This window comes from Pygoscelis adeliae, unplaced genomic scaffold (assembly GCF_000699105.1).
Source record: "Pygoscelis adeliae isolate BGI_AS28 unplaced genomic scaffold, ASM69910v1 Scaffold297, whole genome shotgun sequence".
In the NCBI taxonomy this organism is placed as follows: Eukaryota; Metazoa; Chordata; class Aves; order Sphenisciformes; family Spheniscidae; genus Pygoscelis; species Pygoscelis adeliae.
In genome coordinates this window covers 718,614-728,041 of record NW_008825211.1, presented here as the reverse complement: position 1 = coordinate 728,041, position 9,428 = coordinate 718,614, and the positions used below count along the sequence as shown (strand labels likewise).

At 48.0% G+C, this 9,428-nt stretch overlaps 1 protein-coding gene and 1 long non-coding RNA gene across 3 annotated transcripts in view; one reads left to right on the top strand and one right to left on the bottom strand.

The window, feature by feature from the left end:
• Nucleotides 1-3,121, top strand: part of LOC103921117 — a 12,648-nt gene extending 9,527 nt beyond the window's left edge. Inside the window, exon 2 of the long non-coding RNA XR_663843.1 lies at nt 1,625-3,121. This is a non-coding gene — a long non-coding RNA (uncharacterized LOC103921117). The remainder of the gene's footprint in view (nt 1-1,624) is intronic.
• Nucleotides 2,012-9,428, bottom strand: part of RAB6A (RAB6A, member RAS oncogene family) — a 24,852-nt gene continuing 17,435 nt past the window's right edge. For both annotated transcript variants that reach the window (XM_009329024.1, XM_009329025.1), the window contains exons 6-7: nt 7,128-7,194; nt 2,012-4,024 (exon numbers count right to left, since the gene is read on the bottom strand). In XM_009329024.1, the coding sequence (XP_009327299.1) occupies nt 3,960-4,024; nt 7,128-7,194 (132 nt within the window). In that variant the 3' untranslated portion in view covers nt 2,012-3,959. The remainder of the gene's footprint in view (nt 4,025-7,127; nt 7,195-9,428) is intronic.

Below are 9,428 nucleotides of genomic sequence, written 5' to 3'. Positions count from 1 at the left end.
CTCTTCCCCAAGCCTGTAGCGCTGCATGGGGTTGTTGTGGCCAAAGTGCAGGACCCGGCACTTGGCCTTGTTGAATCTCATACAGTTGGCCTTGGCCCATCGATCCAGCCTGTCCAGGTCCCTCTGCAGAGCCTTCCTACCCTCGAGCAGATCAACACTCCCGCCCAACTTGGGGTCGTCTGCAAACTGACTGAGGGTGCACTCGATCCCCTCGTCCAGATCATTGATAAAGGTATTGAACAGAACTGGCCCCAACACTGAGCCCTGGGGAACACAAGCGATTCAGAAGAGCCTGAACAAGCGACAGAGGTTAGGCTGCCGGTGTTACCAGGCCAAAACCAGTTCATTTCCCTAGAACAGTAGGCAAGGATAACTCCGTCAAAGAGCATCTGTTACTGGTACTCACCAACCCGTCCCCGCAGCCCTCGTCTGCCACCTCCAGCAAGATGGAGGCTTAGGGAGGATCCTCCTCAAGGAAGGTGGGGTTGGGTCCACCCTCGCTCACCGGCTATCGCAGAGCAGGCACCCAGGGAAGCCGAAGCAGGCAGCGGGGAGGCCGCACAACGCTCCCGAATCACCTTTGCGAAAAGGAACGGAGGAAACGGCTGGATTTCAAGAGCGCGAAAGGACCGGAAAGGCACAGCCGCAGCAGGCAGAGGACGTGCTCTCTGTACCCGGCCTCGGCATCACTCGTCGGTCGCTGGAAACAATCGCAGAGACACCGTATAGAACCGGAGGAACAGTAAGCACACAACTCCGCCATCGTCCCCACCCCACTCCCCCCCCCTCCAAAAAAAAGCTTCCTCTTGCCCTTGAAAAAGCCTCCTGCAGCACTTCAAACCCAAAAAGCATGAGCAAGCAGCGGCAGCCTGACGCCCTGCACCCCCACGAACCTGCGTTCTGATGGACGTACTTAGAGAAGAGACCCAGAGCTTTCCAATGAGACAGGTATTTATTTAGTTCAAGCGCTAAGGATATTTTTGTCGTCGTCGTCGTCGTTGTTTTTTCATATTATCAAACAGAGCTGAGGTACCAGTGACATTCCAACATGAAGAAAAGGAACCTTTTTCCCCTTATACAATTTCTTCAACTACTTGTATCAAGACAAAAAGTGAGTAATGGAATAGCTGCATAATGTACTGTACAACAATCAAGCCAGAGTGGGGAGGAGAAAAGAAACAGAGCAGAAACCTTCACTGTTTACAAAATCATCATTAAAAAAAAGTCTGTTCCCGTGGTTCTACTGGCCATGTCGATGGAGCAAACCTAAAACCTGACAGACGGATGGCGCGAGGAATTATGGTGCAAAAAAAATTACGACTCTGTGTTGCTCCCGTGCTCACTTTGGAAGTGTCTTTTCTCTGGAAAACTGGGATTAGGACAGGATTGAGTCCTGTAGTCACGTTAAGCACTGACTGTCAGCAAGGACGTACGTTAAACATACCTGGCTGTCCCGAGCAGAGCTCAGGGCCCTCCTGGGGGATAAGTGCCAAAAAACTGACGACTCGTCCTTGTTCCTGCGGCCACTGGGCTGTGTTGAACACAGAGCTCGTGGACACGCTCCTTTCCAGCCCTTTTTTGAGAGCAAGTTACAGACGGGCCCATTGAACGAGCCTCCTCCCAGACGTCCAGCCGCTCTCCACAAGCGGCCGAGCCGCTCGTCCACCGCAACCCGTACGGGCGAAGCCAGCTCCTTGCAAATCCAGTGCTTAAAGCTTGTAACTACGGGAAACGTAGGGGTTTGGTTATATCAGAAGCAAAAAAGTTATGTGCTTGTGGAGAACGGCCAAATGACGACCAACGTCGGTTGCATGAAGAACCACAGGAAAAAAAATAACAACCCAACAAAACAAAACGAAAAAGCGGCAAGATGAACCGTTTTTGCACAGCTAGGATCAGTACAATACAGGAAAAGCAGCCAGGTTTCCTTCCCCCCAAGAGTTTCTTTTAAATAAAGAATGATCCTTTGTCACATATCATTGATGTTTATTTCAAGACATGCCACGTCAAAAAAAAACTCGCCTTTAATATTGCATTATAAAAGCACTTTACATCTCATTCTGCCTTTAAGTTATTGTTGTGCAGAGCTGCTATAAACCCAGGGCAGGGCAGGAGTCCAACATTCGTTTCAGGAATGAAGAATTCCAAATCTTTTATGCCCGTTTCCTGGTGAAAGTGGTGGTGAGGACGATTCCCTTTCTCTTCCCCGGATGGTTATTTTAGGTGGTAGAGGGGCAGAAGAGAACAAAGGAGGAGCCTGACTATTTGCTTGCAATTGTTCATTTACGTAGCAATCGCAACACAGACTCAAGAATTCCTTCCTGCACTGTAACTCAGCCATATCCGCCCAGCAAACAATGTATTTACAATTGTGTTTATTAACTTACACAGCAACTTCACAATGACTAGTAAAGATTAAAAGGGTGCACTTCTAGTGTGTTCGATTCCGTGTTTCTCGGGTAGCTACATCTCGCAACATCAGCAAAGCTCTAAACAGATTCCTCAGCAAAACGCAACAAAAAATAATTACTGAAAATGGTAAAAAATTAAGCAAAGAAATAAATATCAAAGAAAAATGGTTAATTGTAAGCCTAGTTAAATAGAAGACTAAATTACTAGTTATTTAACCAAACTATACAGCTCTAGTGAACCAAACTAAACCAACTTGGAAGACTGAACATAAAAAAAAAAGCTAAAAAATAAAGGCATAAATCTGCATAATCATAAATCGGTTTCCATCCTATTAAACTCCCTTCCATCCCATCTAAGCTCTCTCAACTAGATTTCTGCACGATCAAAGTAAACACCCCTTCCCCAGTCGACCTACGACCACGCCATGGAAAAGCGGGTGCAATTCCCCCTTCCGCCGCCCCCTCTCCCCCAGCCGTGAACTGGCCGGTGAACGCAGCACCTCCGCTGGGTAATCCAGCTGCTCTTTCCTCTCTCTGCCAAATTTGAAAGGTTTCAATCCGCTTCGGCAGGTTTGAGTGCCAGTCCTGAACTCACTTGGTGTTCCCCCTAGAGAAAGAAGCGACACGCTTTCTCCTCCGAACGGCTGAAACGTTACCTTCCCATCTCTCGGGCAGTAATAATTTACTTCATTGGTGTTCTACATAAAAGGGGGGAAAAAAAAAAATGCTCTTAAAACTCATCTTGCACTCGAAACGTATTTCCCTGCTTCCTGAAAGTGTTTTGCTAATGCACATCCACCCTTTCCTTCCCCCGCAAATCCTCCTGAAGCCATCCATCCCGTTCAGAAAGACACTCTGTGTTTCTCGGTACGCTTCCTTGGAAATGTGTTCACGTCGCCTCTGCAAGAACTAAAAAATCCAGTAGCCTTTCGTGGTGTCGAAACCCCCGCTAAGGTTGGTTCCCAAAAACGTCTGGGGGTTTGAAAACCAGGCAGACTACCTCTGCTCAAAAGATTAAGAGCTTGGTTTTAATTTTTTTTTTATTATTGTAAGGATAAGCATTTAACCCTCGGCATACGCCACCTCCGCTTGCATTTCTGACTGCTGTCTAGTCATTTCCAGTTTGTTAGAGAAATCAAATGGGTAAGATTTGCAAGCATTCTCCTGCACATACATCTCGTCTAAGTCCAATTCAAAACTTACTCAGTTTCCATCATTTCAAAGTGCAATATCATAACATATTAAAAAAGGAACAAATATTAAGAAATTGTACCTATTTTTTTTTTTAAAGTTATAACTAGAATATGCTGGAATATTTTGGCTTTTTTTTTTTCTTATAAATAATGAAGACACTGACATTTTCTTTGTGTGTGTGTGTGTGTGCTTGTGAAGCTAATAGATCATCTCCACGAGACAGCCAGCGATGATGAACTGCAATACGTTATTACTGAAAGGGGAAGGTAAAAGCCAATATTCACACTGCAGTCAATGAAGAGTAAAGGGAGGGAAAGCAGTGATGTTCTGGAGAAAGGTAGAAGCCACATGGTATTAGCAGGAACAGCCTCCTTCACTGACAGGCTGCTCTTGAGGCTTTTCCAGTTTTATGTCAATCACTGGAAGAAATAAGTTAAGGCAAACGGATGTCCAGCTCGGTCTCCCTGCCAAGCACAGGTAGGGCAGGACTGTGACTGGCATTTTCAGTTCAGCGCTTCCCACCAAAATACTTGAAAAGTATTTTCGAAAGCTCTTGAAAAGACCAGCTTCAAACCAAAGTCAAGATACAGGTTTCTTAGCAGCCCCTCTTGCCCTGGCGTCGGCACGTTCTTAAGTACGTAGCAGAAACAATGTCAGACCCCAAATGTCTGTCTCTAACCAGAGTCTGCTTCTCCCCAGTGACGCCCAGTGACCTCTTCTTATTCCAAAGCCACTGCTACAGTAATTAAAGATTACACGCTGAAGGGCCTAATCACCATTTTCAGAGGGAACCAGTAACGGCTCCGAAACCCCCAGTTTCAAATCAAGGCTAGATTCAGTCTTCCAGCACTGAGAGCAGCACCTCCAGCTGGTGGGCACCCAGGAGGGGGTCAACCTCCCGGCTCAAAGAGCAACTAAGCCCTGGAGATAGCAGGAGCCTGGAGGAACCCACGGAAGGACAGCTCGCTTCCTTCCCAAACTCCTGCTCCTCTACACTTCACAGGCAACTGGCAAGTACTTCCCTCTCACTGCCCTGTCCGCACTCAGCTTCGGGGCAGGCAGGAGAGCCTGTCTGGTTTTGAGTAAGGGGTGTGAATACAGACGGCAGCGTGCGCTCTGCTCAGAGAATCCCCCAGCGAGGCCATTCCTTCTCGCGCCGCGCACATCACTAACCTCCGAGTATTTACACCACCCACAGCTCGCAGACGCGATGCTCCGTACGTGCCATCCTGAACTCCCCGATCAATCTTTTCCTCTAGTTAAACCGCTCTGCTCGCCCCACCGCCAGCCAACAAAAGCCCTGCCGCCTGCCTGAACGCACCCCTTGCAATGACACCTAACATCCAGCAAGAACATAAGGTCACTGGAGAGCTTGCTGCTCTGACCCAGCCTGTGATAAGCTACTCCCTTTGCGGCACTCGAATTCCCAGCTGATGCCCTATTTCACAGGAGGAGCTTTGAACACTAATCCCCAAACCCAACTCAGAGCAGTTCAGCACAAGGCTCAAGCGTTCCTCTTATCAGTTAACACAGAGGCAGACAGGTCACACAGCTGGTACTTCCCACTTATTTCTTTAGGGGGTTGAACTTGCTTTTTACAGAGGTCAGGAGAAAACAAACACAAGAAGGAAAACAAAAGACCGGTAATTCATCTCAAATATTTGGTCCATTTGTTTCGCTGATCTCGATACACATTTTAGAGTCAGAGATGCTCGAAATGAGCCTTGCCAGCTTCATTCAGTTCAAGATCCTCGAACCCCCAACGTTCTGCAAAAAAGCCTATGGAAAATCCCCCACCATGAATCCTAGGGCAGCTGTCTGGGAGACAATCGTATTCAATTTCTGCTACCTGCAGTCTGCAGGAAGTCAAATTCAAAGTGCCCTTATTGCACTCCCATTTAGAGACCGGTGATCGAACTCCCCGATAGGGAAACCGCAGGCCCAGCAGCCAGTGCCTGTGCGTTTTACCACCGGCCTCTCATTAATAAAGACTGTTGCTCATTAACCTTTTGGTGACCTCCATAACAAAATATTTTGGGTCGGTCGAGTCCATATCACACAAAGCTTGTGCCTTAGCAGTTGCAATCCACAGTTTCCCAAATCTTCCTTTCCCCTATGCAGTAAGATGCTCTACAGGAGATGGTTTCAGCACCAAGCTTGTCCCCCTCCTAGAGTTCCTGCCGCGTCCTTCCTCCAAAGCGCCGTTTCTCCTCCATTTACCAGCTGCCAGCCACGTGATCCCTGCTGCACCTAAAACTGACAACCCTGAAAAAGTCCCTCTTCTGAAAAAAGCTCACCCACTTCCAGCATCTCATCGACTCTTTCAATCAAGATGCAGTGCAACCCCTCTTTGCTCCCACCTGGAAGCACCCACCGTGATTTCAGCCACTCTTTGTCCATTCACCTCCCGTCCAGCACTCTTGCTGCAGGAGGAGCTGCGTGCAGAGGCAGGCAGCCCTCTCTCCACCTCCTGCATTACCCTTCCTCTCTAATCCAAGCGAGCAGAAATGGGTAGTCAGGTGAGACCGTAAGAAGCGGCTCGGTTATCACAGAACTTCCTTCACCTTCAGAGCTACGCTAAGCAACCACAACCACTCCTACAGTTTTCTCACAAGCCACTCACAAAAGCACCTTCAGGGGCTTCACTGCCCTCCCCAAACACACCCAGCTGGCCAGGTAAGAAATTCAGATTTAGCCATGCTGTTTGTTATGCAGAAAGCTTTATCCCTTTTCCATTCCCTCACGCCACCTCCTTTCCCTTCCCCAAGGCTGATCCCTTCAGTTGAGTCTTCTCCTCCCTCGCACCACACAGATGTCTGCCCAGAGCTGTCTGGGGTCAAGCACTGCAACAGGGTTACAGGATCTCCATCCATGGAGATTTCTGAAGTTTCCCTGAACGTGACACTGAGAAACTGGCCTGGTTTTGGAGTTAGCCCTGCTTTGAGCAGGAGGGTTGCAGAAGGGACCTACAGAGGTCCCTTCCAACCTAGCTTATTCTAGGACCCTCCAAGTCAGATCTGCAAGAGCCACAGAGTTTTTGCAGGCCTCTTTGCAGCTGTTTTCTCCCACTCCATAGTCTCCCCCTCCCTCCCCACACCCAACCTGCTCAAACACCAAGCAAAGAACCCTTCTGGATCTGTTTGACTGCACCCTTCCGCACCTTCCCGTTGTCCTCCCTTCAGCTTTCACTCAGTTGTCCTCACTTTTATACTACCTCATAGCCCTAAGCATCCCTACTTCCCTTGCTTTACAGTAGAGGCCTCCACCCTTAACACCCTTAGTCCCAGCCTTCTATCCCACCAAGCCTTCTTCCTCAGCACTTCAAACTCGAAGGTTACTTGCCCCTATTCCCCCTCTCAGGCCTCTTTTTGGGATGCCCATAAGCTGACTGAGGGCTGCAGGAGAGATATTGCTCCCTCCTTCTTCATCCTTGTTATTCAGGGCCCGCATTTTCCTCGTCCACGGTAACGCCTGGCAGCGCTTTGCCACCGCTGAATCGCAGCACAGACGCATAAAGGATACTGTCTTCTCTACTTTTGTCTTGTGTGCTTTCCATTCCAGGCAAGGCAGCTGCCACGCGTCGGAAAAGCTGCAAAAAAACACACAGGGAACAGATCAAAACAATCGTACTTTAAAGAGTGCACACCCCAGTTGATACAGTTCAAACAATGATTCAATACATCCTTCAGTACTATTTACTCTGCTTACACCAAAAAGCCTGACACCAAATATAACCTTTATTCTTAGGAAATGGCAAACCACATTTTTGTTGTTATTGGAGATCAAATGTTACTGGCTACAAGCAGCAAACCTATCACCTTCTCTGCAAATATGCTCTGTTTGGAATCCAGCATTTCCACCTCCCATCTGCCATAGTCCATCGACCCCAACAACTTCCCCACATCAGGTGGGAACTCGACCTTCACGCCTCCACAGAATATTAGTTACACAGGAGCATGGACACACTGGTAAAGTCTAACACAACATCCAGAAGTCTGTCACCAATATCGGCCAAGTTGGCATGTACAGAAGATCATCAGAATGGGGCATGTACACAATGACATCCCCTAAGCATCTTCTTCCAGGCTCCACGTATCTGTGGCTCGGGCTCCCTACAAACCCAGACAAAGGATCTTTCTTTCAGGCATTTGCCCAATTCTTTTCTGAGCGCCCTCAACTTTTGGTACCCACTCCATCGTTATCGTATGCCCAGCCCAGACGCAGGGTATAACACACGGAACAGGAACATGCGTCAAGTGCACTTGCAATCCCAAAGCAGTTGTTCTACCTCTCACTTGGACACTGTCTCCAGTTTCCCAGCAAGGTCTTAGCTCCAAACTCTCTTCACAGTTTTATTCAGCTTGAAGGAGGCTGAGAGGTAAGACTGAATGGGACCAGCTCCCTCTCCCCCAAGGCTCAGACTTGCGGTTCCCACCACGTGGCATTTCCCCAACCCTCTGGGCGAGGAGCCTACAGACTTGCCCGCTATTAATGCATGAGAATTCACTTGAATTTCCTGAGCCTACAACAGTCTTCTCCTGCATAGGAACAGCACAGTTAAGGACTGTCCTTCAGCTGAGTGTGATTTCTCCGAGAAGGCGCCATGTTCAACTGGTAGGAAACACACAGTTTTCAACAGTAGCGTTCTCTTTTTTGTGCGCCTTGGCGAGTGTGTGCGCAGAAGGAGGGGAGGACAGGACAAATCCGATGGACGGATGAATAGCCTTTGCTGTTCATCAGGGTTATCAAATGATTACCTAATTGTTTCTTACCTTTGGAGAACAGCCCTAGTAGAGTTTTGGTCCCGTGGTGATGCGCTCAGCACACACCCAGATATAAAAGCATCTGACATATATTGAATTACTGTTTTTACATCATTACAGACATTCTTACTACCATGTACTTCTTGCCTGCACGTTACCAAGCACCCAGGACACTAGATGTTTCCAAGCGCTCAACACCGTCGTCCATCAGCATGTTAAAATCACCCCACCGCATGCCTGACAGCAGCTCGGGAGTCCCAAAATGCCTGGTGCAAGTCTGACGTCAGCCTTAATGTGTTAAATTGACATTAGTGCACATTCTCTCAGTCCTCTCCTCAAAGGACACAAAGCTAAACCACTTATTCCCAGTAACCCACTGTCCACAGAAAACTGAGCCAAGCCACTGTCAGTCTGTTTATATCATGAATGTAGGTACCTGAACAGCTTTGCAGATCACTGACCAAGTGCTTCTGCAAATTTGGCCCCGAGTGTCCAAATGATGCTGGGAAGACATTAAGGCAACTCTGTCGGCTTGACAAGTTAATCATGAACAAGCCTGCAGGTCTGTCAGGTGCAGCTGTGACCTTTGCAGGGCAGGAGCACAAACACACTGTGCTCGTTGGTGTCTGACCTTTGCTGTCACCACTATTTGTTACTGACTGAAGAGAATACTACGTGAGGAGAGGACAAAACTGAACAGGTAGAAGGCAGCAAAGCTGCTTTCCTTTGCAATTCCCATCATCTCCCTCATAACCATTCCAGAAACCATCTCCCAGCATCCTCACCCCTTTTTCACCAACAGCACCACCACTTTGTGGGCGTACACCGAGATCTGGACTGAGACAAGGATACGGGTCTGGAAAGTCGGTTCTCAATGTATCTCACTGATTTTAGCCAAAAATTTCAAAGCAAAAGCAGCTTAGTGTCCCCATCTAAGCTTCTATTAACCTCTGCCATTATCCTGAGCCTCCCAGCCTCACTGAAAAGTTCAGGCAAATTCTCATATGCCAACAACGAAGAAAAAAAGATCGTGTCAAAATTCCAGATGCTAAACTGTACT